We start from the raw sequence: 26,401 nt of genomic DNA on the forward strand, positions 1-26,401 counted from the left end.
TTTGAAATGAGCGAAAGCGTAGCAACCCTGTTTTATAGTTTTTGAAGAAATTTTTTTTGACAAATTAGAAAAAAATATTTTCTAATGTTTGTAAAATTGTTGAAAAATTTAGAGAACATTATTATTTTCTAATTTCTGTAGAAATGTTTTTTTACAATTTAGTAAAAAAAAATGTTGAAAGAGAAAAATTAAACCCTCGAGTAAAATTTTTATCAAATTGTTCATATTTTTTTTCTTGGTTTTTTCCTTTTTTTCGAAAAAAGTCGAACGAGAAATACAGTTAAAATATCCTTTATTTTATTTTAGATCGAGTTTTCTTTCTAGATATATGATTGTAATCATTTTTCTGCATGAGTGTGTAAAATCCAATTCTATCTCATCAATTTATTTTTACGGTTGAAACACAATTAAAATTATTATTGCTTTCCAATGACAATAACTTTTTTTTAACCCACAGCTAAGGTATAGTTTTTTTAAAAATTTTTTTTATATATTATATTAGAAAATGAAAAAAAAAATTGTATTTAAAAAAGAAAAATTATTATACCTACGATTTGAGAAAATTTGATATTTATATTTTTGTAATTATTAAATGCTTTTTTAATTAACGATATTTAAATTTTATGTGAATTGAATTTTTTTTAAATTACATCAAATGTTAACAAAGAAACAAATGAGGGAATGAATAAGAAAAATTGCATTTTCTTTGTTGTGTGTAGTTGTATTTATTTTTTGAAATTCTTTTTTTTTCTTTAAATAACTCAAGCGTTGAGAGTACGGAAAATAGAGGAGAAAAAAAACTAATTAAGCAGTTGACGTATACGGGAATATGAAATTTTTTATTAAATGTTATTTTTTTGTTCTTTATTTAAATGAAGAAATCTTAATTTACGAAAAATGAGAAGAGAAGGAGAAGTAAGAAAAAAATGTATTTTCTTCGTAGCTTAAAATTATTTCTGTGTCTAAAATTGACTTGAAATATTCATATTTTTAATATTGTGTTTAATAGAAGAAGATTAGTCTGACTAAAATTTACTTGAACTACTGATTTCTGAAAAAATATTGCTTGAGATTATTTTTGTCTGGCTAAAATTGACTTGAATTACTAATATTTTAAATGTCTTCGTTTAATAGAAGATTTGTCTGACTAAAATTGATTTGAACTACTGATCTTTGAAGAAATATTGCTTAAAATTATTAGTCTGACAAAAATTAGCTTGAACTACTGATAATTTTAATTTCTTCGTTTAACACAACATAAGTCTGACTTAAATCTACTTGAACTACTGATTTCTTTATTAATATAGCTTATAATTATTAGACAGACAATTCTTTTTTTTTAATTTTTGAAAAACTGGAAATTAGTAGTCGAAGTGAATTTAAGCCACAAAAATAGTTTCTATGACAAAATCACTATGAAAACAGTAGTTAAAGTCAATTTTAGTCAGACGATTCTTTTCTTAATTGTGTTTTTACTTTTAAGTGAAGTGTAGTCACAGAAATAGTATCAAAAACAGTAGTTAAAATCAATTTTTAGTCAGATAAATTTTTTTTTCAACTATTCTCAAATCTCAATAGAATAGTTGATATTTTAGTGAAAAATATATTTGTTTTAGCTTCTTATTATCATATTCTTTCAGTATAGAAAGCAAAATTAATATAGAAAAATTATCATTGCACACAAATATTTATTGAAAAAGAAAAAAGTACAATGAAAACAAATAATAAATAAAAAAAAGAAATTCGAATCTAGAAGAAAATATAGGTCATTCTTTTATGTATGCTCGAATTACATTAGGGTTCACTTGTTTTTCCATTATGTATATTGCTAATAAGTACTGCATTTTCAACGTTCTTTGTGCGAATTTCTATAGCATTTACAAGGAGAGAATTTGTGGTTGCTGGAGAAGAACAATGCTCACATACTCAACATTCAATCCTCGTACATACATACATGTATATACATATATATATGTGTACATATATACTCTTTACACGTATGTGGCATAGCCAGCCAGAAGGTGAAATTCACAACTGGCCATCGTTGCTCCATTGTTTCAGTACTTGCAAGCCAATCTTGGTGTTTCGGTCAGGACCTTGTCGCATGTGTAGAATTATATAATATCGACACAAAAAGTTAATCTCGAAATTTTACACGAAATTTACATTTATAAATATTGTATACCTTTTCTTGGAATTTTACTTTTTCTACTACCTATTTTTGGTCCATTTCTAAAAATTTGAATATTATGAGCTATTTTGTGGTTTATTAAATTGGTTTTGACTATTTCAACCTGTTTTATTAAAATACAATGACTATTTTGAGTTTTTGACCTATTCTGGCCTATTTTGTGGTCTATTCTTTGAAATACTGTAACTATTTTGAGACCAATTATGACCTATACTTTGTAGTGTGTTCTTCAATATTTTAGGATTATTTGGACCTATTTTTAAAAATACTGCGATTATGTGACCTATTGTTATGATCTATTTTGGTCTGTTTTTGAACTATTTGTAAATATTTTGACTAATAATGACCTAATTTTTTATTATTGAACCTACTACAAGGTTCTTTTCCATTATTATTACTTATAAATTATTGAATAAATAATTTTACTTAAAAATTCCAAAATTAATTGGATTTCAAAAAAGTTGCAATTACAATCTTCATAAATAGATGAACTTCAAAGGTTTTAATTTGAAATTTTAGAAAATAGGAATTTTAAGAATAACTGATTACATAAATTTAATTATTTTTAAACGTGATAAACTTCTTCGTTTAAATTCAATTATGTTCAAAAATTTTTAAAAATTCTCATCCGAATTTCAATTATCTTTATAAATATAAATAATAAAATTCTTTTCCGAAATTTAATTCTTTTCAACAAAATTTAATAAAATTCTTGGCAAAATTTCAATTACTATCAAAAATTTTTTTCATTTTAATTACTTTTAATATCTACTATTAATTAATAAAATTTTTCAATAGAATTCAATTATTTAAACCAAATTTTAATAAAAATTTCACAGGAATTCAATTACTTACCAATTTTTTTTATAAATTTCTTCCCACCAATTTAATTATATCGAAAAATTTAAATAAAATTCTTTTAAAAATTCTATTATTTTAACAAATTTTAACAAAATTCTTTACAAGATTTAGTTAATAAAATTGTGACTTTAACAACATTTTCCTATACAATTCAATTTTTTGCAATACAATTTTTCTTAAGAATTCAATTATTTTCGTAAATAATAAAATTTTTCTCGAGAATTTAATTATTTTAAAAAGTTTTGTTAAAATGCTTTATAAAATTGAAAAATTGTAATAAAATTGATGATAGAATACAATTATTGTCAAAAACGTTTGTAAAAATGTTCTAACAATTCAATTATTTTCGTAAAAAATAAAATTTTTCGAAGCAATTCAATTATTCAAGAAATTTTAATAAAATTCTTTCCAAGAAATCAATTCTTTTCAAAAATAAATTTTTTCACAATAATTTAATTATTTAAAAAAAAATTGAATAAAATTCTTCGTTACATTTTAATTTTTTAAAAATATTTTAATGAAATTTCTCATTGAAATTTAATTATTTTCATAATTTTTTTTTTAAATTCTGAGAAATTCAATTATTTAAAAAAAATTGAATAAAATTCTTCACAAGGAAATTACTTATTTTCATAAATATAATAATATTTTTCTTCGGAATTCAATTTTTAAAAAAAAATTTTAATACAATTCGTTGCAAGAATTCAATTATTTTCATAAATAACAAAACTTATCGCAGAATTAAAATTATTTTTTATACAATTTTAAGTAAATTTATAGAAAATTGCATTTATTTTTAAAATTAATTTTTAAATTCTGCCGAAAGAATTAAAATATTTTTTAAAATTTTGATAAAATTCTTCATAAAAATTCAATTTTAATAAATATTCAATTATTTATCTCTCTATTTAAATAATTGAATTCTTGAAAAGTGTTCTAATAAAAATTGATTAAAAAATGAATAAAATGAATTTCACTGAAAATTTTAAATTATAATTGAATATTAAAAGCATTATTGCTATTGCGTGAATTTTGAGAAATAATTGAATTTCGAAAAGAGTTATTAGAAAAATTGGAAAAATTATTTAAAATTAAAATGGCTTAGAATTATTTGCCTGACTAAAATTGACTTGTACTACTTATAGTTTTAATTATCTTTGTTGCATAGAAGATCTGCCTGATTAAAATTAATTAGCACTACTGTTTCTTAAGAAATATTGCTTGAGATTTTTTTTTCTGGTTAAAACTATAAAAATATAGTTGAGAAACGAATCGTCTGACTAAAATTGACTTTAACTACTGATTTTTAACTAAAAGAAATTGCGAAAAGATTTGTTTGACTAAAATTAACTTCAACTATTGATTTTCAATTTTTAAAAAAAAATTAGAAAAAAATCTTTGTATAACTTAAAATTAACTCTTACTACTGATTTTTATTTGACAATTATATCAAATAAAAGTTTAATTTTTTCTGTAATGTTAACCAAAGTCTCAGTTTTTAATGCCTAAAAATTTTGAACCGTCTGGCTGAAATTTACTTTAACTACTGACATTTTAAGAAATATTGTTTGAAATTTTTGTCTGGTTACAACTGACTTGAACTACTCATTTTTTAATATTTTAATTTTATTTTTTATATTTGCTATACAGTACCGGCCAAAATTGTCAGTCCACCCATTTTTGAAGGAATGAAAAAAATTTTTTAACATAAAATTTATGAAAACTCAAATTTTTTTTTGGTTTATATTTTGAAAGACGATAAAATTTTGAAAAGAATAAGACCTCACAGAAGTCATTTGGCAAATATTTTTTCAAGATATTCTTAAAAAATCGTCATTTTCAATGTTTTACAAAAATTTGAATAACTTCTAAAATAATAAACGCTTTTTAATAATCTTAGGCTTATTTTAAAGGTCGTTTTCTACAGAATAAGAATTACTTATAGGCATTAACCTGTAATTTTTTTCTTGGAATAAGCATGACGTCAAAGTTGGACAAAAAAATTCAAAAAATTCAAAATAAATTTTTTGTACTAAAAACTATTCTAGAACATATATAAAACATGATATGGTGTAGATTCTTCAAGAAAATTTAATAAAAAAATATGTTTGAATTTCAAAAATTATTTTTCTTTTAATAATATTGTTTCAAATTTTTTGAATTTTTTTGTCCAACTTTGACGGCATGCTTATTCCAAGTAAAAAATTACAGGTTAATGCCTATAAGTAATTCTTATTCCGTAGAAAATGACCTTTAAAATAAGCCTAAGATTATTAAAAAGCGTTCATTATTTTAGAAGTTATTCAAATTTTTGTGAAACATTGAAAATGACGATTTTTAAGAATATCTTCTACAAATTTTGGCCAAATGACTTCTGTAAGGTCTTATTCTCTTCAAAATTTGATCGTCTTTTAAAATATAAACCAAAAAAAAATTTAGTTTTCATGAATTTTATGTTAACAAATTTTTTTCATTCCTTTAAAAATGGGTGGACTGACAATTTCGGACGGTACTGTATAAAGAAATTCCTTGAAAAATCTGTATAATTTTTCAACGAAATTTGCCAAGAATATATTCGAGTTTTGAGTTTTCATATATAGTTATACAAAATATTAAACAAATAACCTATCACAAAGTTGATTCTATCCTGTCACAATTCTATTTACAACTACTACTAACTATTAACTAGTAAACTATAAACTATAAAATCCGTCAGTGTCTGGACTTCAGTTTCCCGTTCCATTTTCGCCCTTTCCGGCTTCATCAACAAATTTCCCTTTCCTCAATCAATTTAACTTCTCATTCCATTCTATCTTTTAATCTTCCTCATTCATTTATCTCTCACCTTTTCGATTCACATTCAGAAATGTATACTGTACTTTTTATCTTTATTCATTCTCTCGATGTTTTTTTTTTTGAACTCTTTCTCTCTTATAGATAGTAACTATTTATTTAATTAAATGTTTTTTTTATCTTGGTTTGCAATTTTTTTTTTTAAATAATAAATAATGTTTAAAAGTTTTTGTGATTAAAAATAATTTGAATTAATTTTCAGAGGAATAATTCTAAAGAAAAGAATTAGTTTCAAGCAAAAAAAAAAAAAAATAGAGAAGGTCTTTAGAACTAGAATTGTTTGTTCGTTTTTTTTGAATCGATGAGGAAATAAGAAAAAAAGGGAAATTTATTCTTCTCAATTCAGCTTTATATGAGAAATTTAGGTTGGTGTTTTCGTTATTGGGATCTTGAAAGAGAAAGAAAGGCGCGCAGCTTTTATTTGAAAGGTCTTGATATTTTCTCTGTCCATATAATATATGTCTGTAATTTCCCCTTTAACTTATACTTCCACTTTTTTTTTGCGAGTTTTTTCTTTAGTTCATTTAGTAGGTATTTTATCAAATGTACGTATAAACAAAAATGTTTTCTACTTTTATTTACTTAAAAATTAATAGTTAAGGTTAATTATAGTAAAATAAATCTTTTTGCAATTACTTTTTGTTAAAAATTAGTAGTTAAAGTCAATATTGTAGTCAGACAATTCTTTTTTCAACTGTTTCTTTATTTTCATATAAATTTTAGTTGCAGAAATAATTTTTAATCAAAAATCATAATAAAAACAGTAGTTAAAATTAAAAATCAAATTTAATTAAAGATCAATTTTTAGGTAGACAAACTTTTTTATTCACTTTGAAATTGAATTAAAAATCAGTAGTTTTTGTCAATTTTAGTGAAACAAAGATTTTTTCTGCGTTTTTTAATTGAAAGTCAGTAGTTAAGGTTAATTTTAGTCAGACAAATCTTTTTTTTTATTATATTAAAATTATAAACTGCAAATTAGAAGTCGACGTGAATTTAAGTAACAAAAAAAACAGTAGTTAAAATCAATTTTTAGTCGCGAATAACTAAATCAATTTTTAGTCAGACGAACCTTTTTAAAATTATTTTTAATAGATTTTTGAAAAATTGAAATATTTCAATTTCTTCTGAAATCAGTTAAATTTTTTGTACATATATATATATAATTAATTATTTTAAAAAATGGATTTATAGAAGAATTATATGTAAAAACACTAAAAAATTTCCATTTTGAAAAAGTTACAAATGATTGCAAAAATTCAATTGTTTAAAAATTTAACATTATTCTTGTCAAAATTACAATTATCTTTATAAATAATAACATTCTTTTCCTGAATTCAATTATTTTAAAAAATTTGATAAAATTTTTATCCAAGTTTCAATTATTTTCAGAAATTTTCCTCAATTCAATGATTTTTAATATCTGCTATTTTAATAAAATTTCCCCAAAGAATCCAATTATTTAAAACAAATTTTGATAAAATTCTACGAAAATATGTAATTATTTTCATAAATAGTAAAAATTTACAAGAATTAAATTATTTGCAACTTTGTTATAAATTTCTTCGTAATAATTCCATTATTTTAATAAACTATACAATTTTTTACAGAGATTGAATTATTTTCGAAAATATTAAAATTCTTTTTACGAATTCAATTATTTTCATAAATATTAAAACTCATCGTAGAATTTCAATTTTAAACGTTGATTAAATTCAATTTTTTTCTCGAAAAATGTAATTATTCTTAAAAATTCTATTAAAAATTAAAAATTCGTCGAAAGAATTTAATGATTTAAAAATTTATTAATAAAATTCTTTACGAGAATTCAATTTTATGAAACATTCAATTATTCAATAAATTATTTATTTTTGTATTTAATTGATTGTAAAATAAAGAAAGAAATAAATAATTGAATTTTCGTAGAATTTTCTAATAAATATTGATTAAAAGATGGATTTCAGTTAAAATTTTATATTGAACATTAAAAGCATTACAGAACATTTTTTTTTTGAGTATCTAATAATTTTTAGAGTGAATCAGAATATTCTTTAGGGTCAGGGAAAAAGAAAAAATTTTGTCTGGCAATCAGGGAAAAGTCAGGGAAAAACAAAATTAAATTTTCGTAGCAACCCTGAAGTACTTCAAGTTGGAGAAATTATTTATAATAATATATAAAAATTATAATAATATAATAATAATAATAAAATATTTTGATAATATAAAAATAATTATTTACAAATATATTTTAAAGAAAAATCTATAAGTTTCTAAAGAGAATTTATAAAAAGAATTCGCTTTAAAAAATTGAAGTAAGTAGGGAAAAGTGTCACTTTCAGAAAATGCACCTATATTTATTATTGTTATACAGAATATATTTATATATGTAAATATTGAATAAGTAAATAGTAAAAATAAAAATTCTATCTCTTACCATTCATCGGTTTATCTGCAGGTCCTCTCATAACAATATTATTATTATTCTCGAGCTTCCAAACAATTCGTGGCTCTGGTCGTCCGGATGCCTTACATGAGAGAGTCGCATTTTCTCCTTCCGCGACGGAAACCTCTCCCGGTGAGGTTCCGTTAGCTAGTATATCAGGAGGAACTGCAAATAAGCGATTTTGTGTTAGTGAAACGTAAAAGGAAAACAGACGAAACGATGGAAATGCGAGGGCAAATTTTCTCCCTCACTCTACCCACCCCTATCCTTCCATTCCATTTTCAAGGAAGTACAATGTAATTTTCTCAATACTGTCTCCTTCTCTTCACAATAACAGAGGCGTAAAACTAATTTTTCACTACTACTACTACTACTACTACTACTACTACCGCTACTACTACAACTACTTTTCTTCGTTTTTATTTTTTTATAATCAACTCTCTCTTGGATCGTCAAAATGAAAATTTCAGAGTCTTAATTCTCTTTCTCCATCTTTTTTTTTTTTTTTTTTTGCTGAAATTGAAAAGCCTTTAAAGCTTAGTGCATTCTTATAGTAAATTACTTTCGACATAAGTTCTTAAAATACCAAATATCATCTGTCGCCTCTAATTATATAGACTTGGAAATTTTCTCTATAAAGCTATTCAAGCAGATTCTTGATGAAAATTCTAATCTTCAATTCCGTGTTTTGGGAACATAGATCTATAATTAGGAAATGTATATACATACTCAGGAACTAGTCTGCTTACGAAACAATTTTTTTTTGATTCCTTGAATAGTTAATTATTTTCTATTTTCATTTTTCCGTTTTTAAAAAATTGGCTTTCTTTTTATTACTCTTATATTTTTACTAGGAAATATTACGAAACGTGGTATTGAATTTATTATTGTTATGCAAATTACAAAATTTCTTATTTTCAAATATAATTTTTTAAATAATTTCATAATCAATATTTAAAAAGTTCACTTATTAAGTAAAACAAATAATTATTATTGTTTATATTTTCAAAAATTTTAATATAATTCATCGCAAGAATTCAATTTTTTTTATTTTTTATATAAATAATCAAATTCTTCGGATGAATTCAATTATTTTTATAAATAGTACAATTTTTTGGAAAATTAAATTATTTTTAACAAAATTTTAATCAAATTTCACGCAAGAATTCAATTATTTTCTAAAATTTTAATTAATATTTCGAAATAATTCAATTATTTTTATAAATAGTAAAACTCTTGGAAGGAATTCAACTATTTTCAAAACAATTTTAATTAAATTCCTCGGAAGAGTTCAATCTTTAAAAAATTTTTTTAATATATTTCGAATAGATTCAATTATTTTCTAAAATCTTAATAAATCCTTCCAAACAATTCAATTATTTTTATAAATATAGTAAAATTCTTCACAAGAATTTAATTATTTTTATACATATATAGTAAAATTCTTTGCAGGAATTCAATTATTTTCAAAACAATTTTAATTGAATTTCTCGGAAGAATTCAAATATTTTTACATAAAATTCAATTATTTTTAAAAATTTTAATAAATTCTTCGATACAATTGAATTATTTTCGAAACAACTTTAATTCTATTTTTTGCAAGAATTTATTTTTTTTAAATTTCTATAAAATTCTTCAAAACTATTCAATTATTTCCTAAAATTTTAATAAATTTTTCAAAACATTTCAATTATTTTTATAAATAGTAAAATTCTTCGCAAGAATTCAATTATTTTTATAAATAATAAAATTCTTCTCAGGAATTCAATTATTTTCAAAATTTTTAATAAAAATTATTGAAGAAACTCCATTATTTTAAACAAATGCAAACAAAATTCTTCAAAAGAATTTAATTAGGATTTTTAAAATTTTTAATAAATTCTTCGATACAATTCAATTATTTTTATAAATACTAAAATTCTTTGCAGAAACTAAATTATTTTTAAATCCAATTTAAATAACATTGCACGAAAAAAATTAATTATTTTCAAAAATTTTCATAAAATTAAATTTTAACAAGAAATTAAAATTCTCTAAAAATGATTCAATTATTATAAAAATATTTCTAAAAAATTTTATATGAAAATTAAATATTAATTTCAATGCAATTTTGTAATATATTCGTCAAAAAAATTGAAAGAATTCAATTATTTTCAAAAAATAATAAAATTCTTCTGAAGAATTCAATTATTTAGAATAAACTTAATTTTAATAAAAATATCAAAAAATAATTTGACCCTTTTTGAATTTAAATTTTTCTTAAAAATTGGCAAATTTTGAAATCCATTCGTAATTTTGCAAAAAATATGTTTTTGTATCTACAAAAAAATTACTGAATGAAAAAATTTATTTATACAATTTTTGAAGCTTTTTTTTGAAAATGAAACTTTGTTTTTAGGCTGAAAATGCAAAAAATACTATTCTTCAAACAATTTAATTATTTCCTAAAATTTTAATAAATTTTTCGAAACATTTCAATTATTTTTATAAATAGTAAAATTCTTCGCAAGAATTCAATTATTTTTATAAATAATAAAATTCTTTTCAGGAATTCAATTATTTTCAAAATTTTCAATTCAAATTATAAATTAAGGCAAATTATTAAAGAAACTCCATTTTTTTTAAATGCAAAGAAATTCTTTAAAAGAATTTAATTAGAATTTTTAAAAATTTTAATAAAATTCAATTATTTTCATAAATAAAGAAATTCTCCGAATGAATTCAATTATTTTCTTCAAATTTTTTTAAAAGATTTTTTGCAAGAATTGAATGATTTTCAATACATTAATTTTAAAATTAAAAATTATTATTTATTATTAACAAAAATTTTGAATAAAATTCTTTGCAAGAATTCAATTATTATTTATTATACAAAATTTTTAATAAAATTCTTCGAAAGAATTTAATTGTTATTTCAAGAATTTTGAGAAAATTTTGTTTTTAAAAATTCTATTCTTTACTGATGTGTAATTTTAATTCAATGTTTATCGAAAGAATATAATGAGATTATGAAAATTTTAATAAAATTCTTCACACGACTTTTATTGATTTTAAATATTTTAATACAATTTTAATAAAATTTATCGAAAGAATTCAATTACTTCAAAAATTGTTTAATAAATTTCTTTAAAAGAATTTAATTATTTTTAAAAATTCTGCCAGAATTCTTCATAAGAATTCAATTATTTTCATTGCAATTTTAATTAAATTCCTCAAAGGAATTCAATTGCTGTCAAGGGATTTTTTAATTAAATTCTTCGAAGCAATTCACTTATTTGCAAAAATTTCGATAAAATTTTTCAAAACAAAATTCTATTATTTTCATAAATTTTAATGAAATTCAAATCATTTTCGACTTTTACTATTTTTAAAGTGAATTTTAGTACCACGTCTAAAGCAAAGTTTATCGAAGTCTGAAATAAAGTTTACTAATTTTCTTTGAAATTTATATCGAAAATTGTGAAAATACATTTTAATTTGCCGCAATAAGCAACGAAATGACTAATAATTCCGAAGTCAGTTAAAATACTTAAAATTTTACCTTGAAATTCGAGAAAAACTTTCTTTTTTTCACATTTGAAAAATTTCTTCCTCACTTATAAAAAAGAAAATTTTTCCTTCTAAGAAAGTATTTTCATTGCTCGAGAATATATTTATATATATATATGTATATGGAAAAAGAAAGAATGTTAAGGAAGAGTAAAAGTTGGTAACCTGAACTACGGAATTTTCTGAGAGTTAAATATGGAAATGGGACAAATTAAGTTTACTGTACAATTATGAAGGAAGTACATAATAATTAACAGTCTGAGATTACTGAGAAGAATTTAATTAAAAAGAGAAAGGTGTATAAATTAAGTCGAGTTAAAAACTTTATTTTATCCGCAAAAACATACGCGCAAAGTTAACACAACTAAAATGTAGTATTATTAATTTTTCAAAATGAAAGTGTTGATGAAAAGTTTCTCTCTATTTTCCCCTTATTTTACAATTTTGCATTTTCTTGGGATTTATATCAGAATTAATTTTTTTTTTATTCTTAAATTTTTTTTTTAATTCTCTTTATGTAATGTAACCTCTATAGAAAAGAAGAAAATTGTAAATATAAAAATTTATTGAAAATATATTTTTAAAAATAAATTTTTAAAATCTACTTAAAAGTTGAAAGCATAAATTTTAGTCACAGAAATAATTTTTAATTAAAAATTATAATTAAAATTTAAAACAGTAGTTAAAATAAATTTTTAGTCAGACCAATTTTTTACGATAACTGTATAAAAAACAGTTTATCTGACTAAAATTTACTTGAAATTGAATTCAGTTTATAAAAATATTACTATGATTGAAAATTTTTTAAAACAATTTAAATCAGACTATTCCTGAACGATGCTTTCTTTAGCCTTAGAGAAAAAGATTTAATTTTAATTTCATAAAACTTGTATAATAGTTCCTTTTGTTTTGTTTTTTTATTTTTTGCTTTTTTAAAATTTTTTTGCTTTCTGTTTTGTACGTCTAGTTAGATAGTTTAAGCGTCTTTGAAACGATTCCTGTTTCCTTTGAGAATCTCGAGCTAAATCTGGAGTTAAAGTTAAAATTGTAGCGAGTTTTGTGGACAGTATTGTGGCAAAAGCGTCTTTGAAATATACAATTCAAGATGTGTATGAATATATACATTTAAACCGTGTTATACGTACACAAAGGTATATACGTCGTCCAGTTGTAGAGATTACACACATAAGGTGAAGGATCTAAACATGTCTGTAGCATTTATTTTTAAAAGCTTCACTCACAATAGCCAACTTTTTTTTATATCGTCCTTTTTTCAAGTATATATTTTTAATTTCTTTTATTCTCATCACGTAAAAATAGAATTTCGTTTTATTTTTATAGAAATTAGATTTAATTGTTCAATAAATTAAAGAATATTTAGTTACTATCTAGTTTGAGTTATTTTTTATATACTTTAATTAATTTACTTAAAATTATTTTTACTAAGCTTTTATTTACTTATTTTTTAAAACTTTTAGAACATGTGTATGACTAAAATTTACTTGAACTACTGAAACTTATCGAAATTTGATTAAAAATATTCGTCTGACTTAAATTGACTTAAACTTCTGATATTCTAATTATATTTGTTTAAAGAAATTTGTCTGACTAAAATTCCCTTGAACTACTGATTTTTTATTATACTTATATGAAAACAGTTTGTCTGACTAAAATTTACTTGAACTACTAGTTTTCAAATAAAAGGAATAAAGCACATTATTGTCTGACTAAAATAGACTTGTACCACTGATTTTTTAATGACATTCGCTTGAAAAAGATTTCTCGTCAATTAAACTTTAAATTGACTTTAACTACTCTGATTTCCTAATGAAAAGTGCTTAGAAATGTTTTGTTCCACTGAAACACGCTCTAACTGTTTATTTTCTTAAATTTGAGGCTTTAAATATTGGTTTTAAACATCGGCTGACTAATGCTGACTTTAACTACTGCTTTTGCAAAGGATGAATCTGTTTTATAATTTAATATTGTAAATTTTTTAGTAGTTCTCAATTATTTAGAACCTTAATCATATATATACGTGTATTTAAAATGTAATTAATTGGAGCAAATATCTTAAATTTATTTCTTTTATAAACAATAAAAAATTCGTCGTTTATTAAAAGTAAATGAAGTGAATTCGTTTTTTTCTAATAAAAAAAAATTAATACCAATTGACAAATTGGAGCATTTACCTTTAAAAAAGAAAACATCGAGGTCAATAGTTATTTTTTCCTGGAGAATAACCTATTTATTTGTATTTGATACGAAAAATGAGAGTAATTTAATTTTAGTTTGATAGAAAAATGAATAAAATATAGTTTCAGAATAACTCTGATGAAAATTTAATTTTTTAGTCTTAAAATTTTAAAGATGATTTCTTTTGTAAATAACTTGAATTTAAAGTGAGTCGTTTAGGTCATTTTTAGACAGCCGACTATTTTTTCAATTTTATAAAATTTGAAAATCATTAATTTAGGACAATTTTAATCTGACGAATATCTTTTCAACACTTTTAATTTGCAAATCAGTAGTTTATGTCAATTTTAATCAGAGGAATATTTTTTCGACATTTTTAATTTGAAAATCAGTAGTTTAAGTCAATTTTAATCAGACGAATATTTTTTCAATATTTTTAATTTGAAAATCAGTAGTTGAGGTTATTAAGGTATAATTTTTTCAAAAAATTATAAGAAAGAATTTCTTATTATAGGTACAATTAATTTTTTAAAAATATTTAAAAATAGTTTTTGAACGATAATAGTTTTTTAATCCAAAAAATAAAAATTTGGAACAATCTTTTAATAATAATTGAAATTTGAAAAGTATAGATAAAAATGATCAAATTTTTCGAGAATTTTAATTATAAACATGACCATGATTTCTCAAAAATTTTGATAAGTCCAAATAGTAAATTTTGAATCTTAAAAAATTATTACAAAACAATTCTAATAATTAATTTTTAAAAATATTTTATTAACGTAATTTTTCAAAAATAATTGTATTTCTTAAAAGAATTTTTGTACAATTTAAAAAAAAAACTAATGAATTTTTCGATGAATTCTAATTAAAAATTTTGAACCTTATTGTTTTCTCCAAAATGTTAAAAATAATTGTAAAATGTTATTATTTTCGGAAATATGTAAGTGAAAATATTAAAAATACTTTATTTTAAAAAATTAGAAGCTTATTTTCATTTTTAATTTTACCTTTAAAGAATTTTTAGTCAAATTTTTGATAATTTAATTATTTTCAAAATTTGCATTTAAAATTATTCAAAATTTGATTTTTAAAAATTGTAACAAAATACTTGAAATAAATTAATTATTTTTAATTTAATTTTACAAAATGTTCACTATTCAAATATTTTCAAAAGTAATAAAATTCATCGAAGACATTCAATTATAGTCAAAAGTTTAAAAAAATTCTCGTAAAAATTTCAATTGTCTTTATAAATAATAAAATTCTTTTTCAGAATTTAATTATTTTTAAAAATTTTAATAAAATTCTTGACAAAATTTCAATTGTTTTCAAAAACTTTTCTCAATTCAATCAAATTTTTTAAAAGAGATTAAATTATTTATTAAAATTTGTCAAAAGAATTTTAATTATTTAAAAATTTGTTGATAAAATTCTTTATCAGAATTTAATTTTGAGAAACATTCGATTATTCAGTAAATTATTTATTTTTGTATTTAAATAATTGAATTTTTGTAAAATTTTCTAATAAAAATTGATTTCAATATGCATTTCAGTTAAAATTTTAAATAATAATTGAATATTAAACTCTCTAAATTTGAATTAGTAAAAATGGTTTCTAATTTGAATTAGTGACTGACTTTTTGCTTTAGAATTTGCAGATTTTACTAATAAATAGTCGTTTCTACTAATTTAACAGTTAATTTATAATTTAATTTATTTAATTTTAGAAGTAATTTTGAATTTTGAAAATCTTTCAAATTATAATCTTTAAAAGTTTAAATTTTTCATACTTTTAACTGAAAATTGGGTAAATTTAATTTTTTTAAAAAAGTTTAATGGAACTTTTGAAATTATTTGAAGTTTTTATTTTCTAATATATATTTGATTGAAAAATTTCCGAATAATCTATGAAATTTCGTAAAATTGAATTGTAAACAAAAGAATTTGAAAGTTTTCAAAGAAATTTTTCAAAAATTATTAAAAATAATTAATTTAAAGAAGAGTTTTAGTTAAAAATAATTGAATTGAAATGATGAAAATAAATTTTATGAAGTTACAGTATCAATATTCTTATAATATAAAATAATTATTTTATCAGTCGGTCATCTTTAATAATTAATTAATTATTATAAAACATGAAGATATCGATTGCTCCGAGTCGAAGACTCGGAATGATCGATATCTTCATGTTTTATAACAATTTTTTTAAAATTGTTTATTTTCAAATAGGTAACGTAATAATAATCATTAAATATTTATTTAAAAAAGAAGTAATAGAATATTTTTCTGAGTAATGATTTTTAAACTGAATCAAAATATTGGTGGGGGGTCAATTTTCCCAAAATTTTTTTCCCAAAAAAAATTATTCCCAAAAATTTGTTTTCCCAAAAAAAATTTTTCCCAATATTATATTTCCCAAAAAAAAATTTGTCCAAGCAAATCATTTTTTCCAATTTTTTATTTCCCAAAAAAAATAATCCAACATTGTCTACCAATCTGTTCGAACTAGAATTTATTAAAAAAAATTTTCAAACTGGAATTTACTCCAACTATTATTTTTTCAAATTACAATTTATTCAAATTATTATTTTTTGAAACAAAAATTTATTGTAACTATCATTTTTTCGAAATAGAATTTACTCAAATTATATTATTTTTTCAAACTAGAATTTATTTAAATTAGTCTTGTTTTGAAATTTGAAACTATTAATTTGTCGAACTAGAATTCAATCAAACTATAATTTCTTTAAACTATTATTTTTTCAAACTACAATTTATTAAAAGTATTTTTTTTAAAACAAAAATTTATTGAAACTATTATTTTTTTGAAATAGAATTTACTCAAATTATTATTTTTTCGAAATAGAATTTATTGAAATTAGAATGTTTTCAAAATACTATTTATATTTATTCAAACTATTATTTTTCTAAACTAAAATTTGTTCAAAATAGAATTTACTCAAACTGTAATTTTTTAAACCACAATTTATTCAAACTATTGTTTTATCGAAATAAAATTTATTGGAACTATTATTAGTTCGAACTAGAATTTATTCAAATATTTTTTCAAACTAGAATTTACTCAAACTATTATTTTTTCAAACTTGTTACGTATTTACAATCACTTGGACATTACGTTTCGAATGTGATTATTTACTACTAATTTGGCAATAAATATACATTTTGGAAAAAATATAACATTGGAAAAATTTTTTGGAAAAATTATTTTTTGGAAAATTCAGCATTGGGAAAAAAATATTTTGGGAAAAGTTTTTTTTTGGGAAACGGATTTTGTGAAAATTGTCCACCAATCCAAAATATTCTTTATAGTGAAGGAAGAGTAAGAATTTTATCTGGAATTTAAGGAAAACTCAGGGAAGAACAAAATTAAATTTTTTTTGTCAACAAATGTAGTTTTAAAAACCTGGAAAGTTAGGTTTTTTAACCTGGAAAAGTCAGGGAATTTGAAATGAGCAAAAGCGTGGCAACCCTGAATTCTAAATTTTTTCTTTAAAATTTGTAACATTTATCATACGTGAGTTTAAAACTTTAAAATTGTATTCAATTGGGGCAAATATTTAAAAATCAGTTTCTTTTTTAAAAAATAAAAAATTGTTTAATAAAAGTAAGAAAAGCGAATTGGAGTTTAGTAGAGAAAAATTAACCAGGTTCGACAAATTAGATCATTTACCTTCTATTGAAATGAAATCGAGGTCAATAGTTATCATTTAGGTGAGAATAACAATAACCTTTATTAGCATTTAATACGAAATATTAGCGTAATAAAAATAAAATAATAATTTTGATGAAGATGTGAATAAAATATCATGCCAAAAGCCAAACTACTAACTTTCACGAAAATTAGAATTTTAATTCTTAAAATTTCCAAGCCGATAACAAGCTCTTTTGTTTTGAAAACAGGATTGTTAGGCTATTCATTGTTTGCATGCAATTATTATATATATAGAGAGATAATTATTTAGTGTATACTGTGTGATTTACGCATTCTGGTTAAATGCCAGCGTAACATCTGTATGTGCGAATCATTGAGAGAGAGAGTGCGTGCATATATATCTCTAAATGGATGAGAGTGAGATGTTGTGAATATATATAGAGTGTGTGTGTGTGTGAGAGAGTGAGATAGAGCAATGAGAGTGAGAAGCGGTTGTAACATGTAATTCTGTGCAGTGCTACACGTTTTCATCGCAGCTAATCGAAACCTATGCAACGATGGCACACCGAGCTATCTGTCAAGCGTGCACTATGTTGTAGGAATGTGCACCATGCAATTAAGCATACCTAGAACGTCCACGCACCCCAGTTGATTCAACATAGGGTTGGTGTTGAGTTGACACATATAGCAACCACGATCATCTTCCTTTAATGTGTGAATATTCAAACGCCATGTTGTTTCCTCTTCCCTCGAAGGCGTTTGATTCGTTGTCTTGACATTCTCGAGTGTTACTGAGAAACGGGGCGATTGAATTACCGTTTTCTCGCCCATTGACAGTATCGTCTGATCCCCAAGGCGCAGCCATCCCACCTGTCGAATTGAAAGCAATTTCCTTTTAACGATTCTGTTCTATATATACATATATAGTAGTCTGAATCATTTCTTCGTTTCGTTTATTCGTTCATTTTCGAATAGCTTCGAGTTAAAGAAAGAGGAAAAATGATAAAAATAAATTAAAGAAAGAGAAGAGAAAGAGAAAGAGAGAGAGAGAAGAAAAAAGAGAGAAAAGAGAGAAAAGAGAGGAGAGAGACTTTTGGGGGTAAGAGTCGAGTTTTAATCGATAATATATAGTATATAGAGAGTGTAAGCTTCTTCGACGATCGGCGAGCGCGGATTTGAAATTTAAACCCAGTTTGAGTGTCCGGCATTGGGAAAAATAATGGGGAACTCGTGCTTCTGAATGGACACTCATGTCGAGATGGAATACTCTGTATTTCTGACAAATCGCTGTAATCTCGCTTTTTAATGACTTCATTCCCTGCTTAATGCTGCCTACAGATCTACTGCGTATTTATGCGCATTTCAAACTTCAATTTTCACCCCCCCCCCCTACCCCAATTGCAAAATTTATACACATCAATATTTAGGTCAAGTTATTTTCAATCTATCCTTGTCATTATTAACAGTTTCTTACTGACATTTTTTTTTATCGTCACTCTTCCCCTCTTAAGAATCTCTCATCGTTTTGTCGAGAAAAAAACTTAAAATTTTGAATTATAGTTCAAAAATATATAAATGTATTTTTGGTTAACGAAAAAATAGTAATTGAAAATTTTTACTGTCACGCATTACAGATATATTTGATTTAATTACTTTTCTACCGCTTTTCTTTACTTTCAATAATAAAATAACTATTTACTTAAACTACAAATATATTTATTATTTATTTTTATAGTTTTTAAAATTTTTTATTAATGAAATATTTAAATTTATTTATTTTAAAAACGGATTATTTTAATTCAATTTAATACTTTATTTTAATTATTTAAGTTCAATAGGATATTTTCAAAAATAAAATATTACAAACTGACTAATAAAATATGTTTGATTTATCAAATTTTTAAAACCATTTTTTAAATTATTACCAAAACTAGCAACAATTCGCGCGCGCGCGCGGCTAACTTTTTAGGATAGAATTAGCAAATTTTAAAAATAACAGAATTTATAAATTTGTAATTCAAATTTTTGTTGAAAACACTAAAAAAAATCTAATTTTGGAAAAATTGCAAGTAAATAAATAATTGCAGAAATTCAATTATTTTCAAAAGAATTAAAATTCAATTATGTTGAAAATTTAAAAAAAAATCTTGTCAAAATCCGAATTATCTTTATAAATAACAAAATTATTCCCCAAAGTTCAATTATTTTCAAATCAATTTTAAATTTTCAAAAATAGTACACTAGAAAGTACATTTAATTATTTCATAAATAATAAAAATTTCTCAGGAATTCAAAATTTTTTATAAATTCCTTCGCAATAATTCAATTTTTTTTATAATAATAAAATGTTTTGTAAGGAATTTAAGTATTTTCCTAAAAATAATTAAAAAATTGTAGAAAATAATAATTGATTTAAAATGATGAAAATAATTTTGAAAAATTACTGTAATAATATTATTATAATAATGTAAAACAATGATTTTATCACTCGGTCATCTTTAATTATTATAAAACATGAAGATATTCTGATATAAGTTATTAAATTTAAATATTTAGAAAGATTTGAATTTAAAATTTTTGAAATTCTTAATTCCTATAGAAAAATATTAATTAAGTATTTATTTAAAAAAGAATTTATTGATGTTTTTGAATAATTTTGCAATTAAAGAAATTCGTAAATAAATGTAACAGGACATTTTTGTTGAGTAAAATTTGTTCCTTTATTTTCTAAAAATTTAAAAACTTTGAATTTCATTTTCAATTAAAATTTGTGATTTGTTATAAAAGCAACGTTTTGATTCATTTTTTGTCTCAATTCGATATCCTTTAGAAAAACTGTAAGAAGTAGAAAAAAAGAATTAACTATTAATTTTAAATTGAAAATTGATAAAAAGCTTGTTAGATTAAAATAAAGTTGAACTACTGATATTTATAATTGTCAATTCTAATATTATTAATTATTATAATTTTTGTATATGATTATAATTAATTTTTCCAACTTGAAGTTCTTATTTTCATATAAGAGACAAATAATAACTGTATTGTCTGACTAAAATTGACATTAACTACTGATATTTAATTCAAAACTGATAAAAACTTCGTCTGCTTAAAATTAACTTATACTACTGATTTTCAAAAATGATTTAAAAAAACATCTTTATTTACATACTTTCTATTAAAAATAATTTCAAATTTTTGTTCGTCTAACTAAAATTGATTTTGACTACTGTTTTCATAATGATTTTCTTTTAGAACATTTTTTTGTTACTTCAGATTACTTCGATTACTTATTTTTAATTTTTTATTTTGAAATATTAAAAAAAAGAATTGTTTGTCTAAAATGGACTTTAACTACTAAATTCCAACTAAAAGTAATTGTAAAAGGATTTATTGTCTGATTCAAATTGACCTGAACTACTGATTTTCAAACGAAGACAATTATTTAAAAATCAGATTAAAATTTAGTAAAACTACTTAATTATATTAACGAGTTTCTTTTGTTATAATTTTTTATTAGAAATTATTTTTTTTGACTAAAATTTACTTAACCCGAAAAAAACTGACCAAAAATTGATTTTTAATTAAATTCTACCTTTCAACTACTTTATTTGTTATGATGTTTGATTAAAAATTATTTTTGTGACTGAAGTTACACTACCGTCCGTGAGTATCAGGACGCCCCTTTTTTCATGAGTGGAAAAATGCTTAAAACGTAGAAAATGAGAATGAAAAGATTTTTTCGTATTTTTTTCCTGAAAGCTAATGAAATAATGAAAAGACTGACACCTGATCGAGGAGTTTTCGTTGACTATTCTGTCAGATATAGAAAAAATACTGGATTTTGCATGCTTTTCGTAATGTTTTAATTTCTCGAAAACTAATTAACTTTTATTAGCGCTCTTGGTCTTGTTTTAATCTCTTTTTAATGTAGAATCTAAATTATTAACTGGTATTGTGAAATAAATTTTTCCAAAAAAATTTGAAACCGTAAAAGTAGGATTAAAAAAATTCAAAAAATTATCATGAATATTAAAGTGTCAAAAAGGTCAATGTAAAATAAGTTCATTTAATAGATATACTAAAATTCAAAAAAGCTTTTTAATTACTTAATTATTAAATTAAAAAAATTTTTTTTTTTTGAAAAAGTGTCAATCTGTTATTCAAAATTTTTTTATCCGACTTTCACAGTTTTAAATTATTTTGGAAAAACTTATATTCAAAATAACAAAAATAACAATTCTTATTTTCTACGTTTTTAGCATTTTTCCATTCATGAAAAAAGGGGCGTCCTGAAAATATTTGAGAAAATAATCGTCTGACTAAAATTGACTTTTACTACTTGTTCTTATTAGAGATAAACTGCTTATGATATAGGTAGAAAATTGTCTGACTAAAATTGACTTGAACTACTGATTGGGAAATGAAAAGAAATAAAATAGAGGATTGTCTGATTAAAATTGACTTGAACTACTGATCATATTGTTGACGAGATGTACTTTAAAAATGTTTTTTTTTTTACGAAACATTTATACTTCAACAACAGATTTTCAAACAAAGAAAATTAATTAAAGCATTGTCTGATTTAAATTTACTGGAACTACTTAATTATTAAACGCGAAGAATTTAATGAGACATTGTCTGACTAGAATTTACTTGCACTACTGATTTTCTAATCGTACGCCTTTAGAAATGTTTTGTCTGTTCACAACTGACTTTAACTACTTATTTTTATACTCCGATTAACTATACGTAAAATACTAATTTTCTATCTATAATTTTTAAAATAAAAATAAATCTTTTTTTTTGCAACATATTTATCAAACAACTAACTGAAAATCACAATTCTCTTTTCAACTATATTCACATTCCCTTTCATTCAATTTTCACTCTGGTATAAAGAAACTTTCTGCTCATAGATATTTCAGAATACCGCGAATTCCCCTAAACCCGTTCCTTGAAATTTACAGTAGTCAAAAAGCTTTATGGTCAGACAATTCAACAGATTTTTGTTCGGTGCAATTAAATTGTAATTTTATATTAAAATTGTGCCAAAAAAAAAACAATTTATATTATTTAGACAACTAATTTTCAAAGTTTTATAATAATTATTATTTTTTATTATAATTATTATTTGATACTATTGTTAAATTGGAGCTGATTTCAGTATTAAAATAGAACAAAAGTAGAATTTGTACTAAATTAGTACTTTTCTTTTTACAGTGATATTATATTATATTATATTATATTATATTACAATACATTACATTATATTATATTATATTATATTATATTATATTATATTATATTATATTATATTATATTATATTATATTATATTATATTATATTATATTATATTATATTATATTATATTATATTATATTATATTATATTATATTATATTATATTATATTATATTATATTATATTAAAATGCATATATATTGAAAGTGATTTCGTATGCGCGCGCACCTTTATTCGCAACTCTCTTGACTGTATATAACAAAAGGTCAAAATCCACTATTGGCATAACTTGCGAATTGATCTCATGTGGTATATAGCGGGACAATAGGCAATCCGACATGTATATAGACGTACATGTTGAAATTGTAGATAATATAATGAAACAATAAGATCTGTGACACGGCTGACGATCAAACCTTTAATTATTATTGAGTGGGTAATTAATCAATTGATTAATCATTCGTGTAATTGAGATTGAATATTATGATAAACGGTAACCCCGCATTCACTTCAGACTATTATGAATATTAAACATTCCTGTATTTATTGCATATCATTTCCATTTTTATAGAAAGTGCAAATATTTTCAATTTTTTTTTCTCCCTTTCTCTCCTTGCTATCACAATAAATAATTAATTTTTCTTGACAAATTTATGAATATATTCTCAAGAGACAATTTTTTTTATCATGATTAATTACTGTTGTTGAGTAGTTATATTATATTATTACATTATATTATATTATTATATTATATTATATTATATTATATTATATTATATTATATTATATTATATTATATTATATTATATTATATTATATTATATTATATTATATTATATTATATTATATTATATTATATTATATTATATTATTTTTAAACAATTGTCTGACTAAAATCTACTTGAACTACTATTTTTGGAATAAAAGAAATAAAGAGCTTTATTGCCTGACTAAAATAGACTTGTACTACTGATTTTTTAATGACATTCAATAAAAGAAGATTTCTTTATAATTATAATTTATTTAAATATTAATCTAATTAACCAAAGTTTCAATTTTTATTTTTTCTTAAATGGGAATCCAAACATGGTCCAGATTGTCCTTTGGGAAAATTTTCACGCACGAACACTAATTCCCTTAAGTACAATGACTATATAATAGATTTTTATTTTCCAAAATAAAGAGAAAAGAAAAAAAGAAGAAAGACAGGATATTGAGATATAAATATTACAAACACTGTGTGGCAGTTTCCTTTGTAAACCACAATTTTTCTTTGATCTAAATAGAACATTTTTGTCTCAGACTTTGTGTAGTACACGTTAGGGAATACAAATTCACGAGTTCAAAGAGAGAGAGAGAGAGAGTGAGTGAGTGAGAGACAGAGAGGAGGAAGATGAGACTTGAAATCTGTTGGGCGTAATTTAACATATATTCCCTGTGTATATATATATATATGTACATAGAAAGGTTCTTCCTTCTCTGAAAGACATAATTCATGCAAACTTGCTTGAGTATGTTCTTGAAGTTATTCTTCATCTTATAATTTTATGTCTTTATTATATATATAGATACATATTTTGATGAGATATCAAAGTGTTTCCACGCGAAAGCAAAGTCATCTACTGCGGTGAATTGCTTTTTCTCAGGTCGAAAAATTTCAGTACAATTTCTATAAAAATTTTCAGATTGTATACTTAGAGTATAATATCTAAATTTTACATTTTTAATTAATTAATTATAAATTTTTAATTAACTAGTTATTAATTAATTTATTAATAAATTAATTAATAAATTAAAATATACATTTTTGTTGTATTAACAACAATTCGCGTGGGATTAACTTTTTAATTACTATTTTATATAACACTAGCAAATATTACGCGCGCGTAACGAGATATTCAATTTATTATTGTTATGTAAATTACAAAATTTTTTATTTTTAAATATAAATTTTTAAAATAACTTCATAATCAAAATTTAAGAAATTCACTTATTAAGTACAAAATTAATTATTACTGTTCATATTTTCAAAAACTTTAATAAAATTTCACGAAAGAATTCAATTATTTTCTAAAATTTTAATAAATCCTTCTAAACAATTCAATTATTTTTTTTAAATAGTAAAATCTTTACAAAAATCCAATTATTTTCAAAACAATTTTAATTAAATTCCTCGGATGAATTCGAATATTTTAAAATATTTTCATAAATTCCAAATATTGCCTAAAATTTTAATAAAATTTCTCTTAAATATAGAATTTCTCGAAAAAATTTCATTTTTTTTTTTTTCTTCATAAAAATTTAAGTATTTTTTAAAATTTTAATAAATTCTTCGAATCATTTTAATTATTATTGTAAAAAGTAAAATTCTTTACAATAATTCAATTATTTTTATAAATAGTAAAATTCTTCGCAAGGATTCAATTATTTTCAATACAATTTTAATGAAATTCTTCGCTTAATAAAATTCAATTGCTTAATTGCTTTCAAAATTTTCAATTAAAATTATTAAAGAAACTCAATTAGTTTAAAAAAAATTCAATGAAATTCTTCAAAAGAATTTAATTAGGATTTTTAGAAACTTTAATAAAATTCTTCGCGAGAGTTGAGTTATTCTCCTAAATAATAAAATTCTTTGAAGGAATTCTAATATTAACAAATTTTTTGATAAAATTCTTTGCAATACAATTCGATGATTTTCAATACATTCATTTTAAAATTGAAAATATTTGAAAAGAAAAATTATAAAAAAGCTAGGAAATAAAAAAAGCAAACAGCAACTAGCTTCAAACTGCGAACAGATTACCGTATAATATGTACTTTATTATTATTAATGATAGAATTTAAAAATGTATAATTCAATTTTTGTTATAAAAATAAAATGTGAGGTGAAATTTAATTTTATTAGTATTAATAAATAATAACTATAATCAATGTTGTACTATATTAAGAAATTTTAGTTTCTATAGATGAAATAATGACCCTCATCAATGATATTTTAATATCAAGAGACAGATAATTCTTTGTCTGACTAAAATTAAATTAAACTACTTTTTTCCAATAATAGTTTTTGGATATTTTTAACCGACCTAAAAAGCTATATTAATTATTTGATTTCTGAATTAAGAGAATTAAGAAAGGACTTGTCTGACTAAACTGTGCTTATACTACTTATTTTCTAATATTTATTTAGAAATGTAATATCCGCGCCTAACAATGACTTGCATCTGGTTGTCTTTTTAAAAAGAAAAAAAAAACAAATACAAATTTTCAAATAAAGAAAATTAATTAATCCGATTTAAATTGTCTGACTAAAATTTACTTGAAATACTGATTTTCTAATCATACGCCTTTAGAAATGTTTTGTCTGTAAAATCTAAAAAAATTTTTT

General features: G+C 21.9%; 1 protein-coding gene across 1 annotated transcript in view; it reads right to left on the bottom strand.

The window, feature by feature from the left end:
• LOC122501185 (neurotrimin-like) overlaps nucleotides 1-26,401 on the bottom strand; it is a 156,709-nt gene that overhangs the window by 6,059 nt on the left and 124,249 nt on the right. The window contains exons 4-5 of the mRNA XM_043610483.1: nucleotides 18,396-18,639; nucleotides 8,340-8,513 (exon numbers count right to left, since the gene is read on the bottom strand). Of these exons, the coding sequence (XP_043466418.1) occupies nucleotides 8,340-8,513; nucleotides 18,396-18,639 (418 nt within the window). The remainder of the gene's footprint in view (nucleotides 1-8,339; nucleotides 8,514-18,395; nucleotides 18,640-26,401) is intronic.

Source organism: Leptopilina heterotoma, unplaced genomic scaffold (genome assembly GCF_015476425.1).
Source record: "Leptopilina heterotoma isolate Lh14 unplaced genomic scaffold, ASM1547642v1 Lhet_103, whole genome shotgun sequence".
NCBI classification, from domain to species: Eukaryota; Metazoa; Arthropoda; class Insecta; order Hymenoptera; family Figitidae; genus Leptopilina; species Leptopilina heterotoma.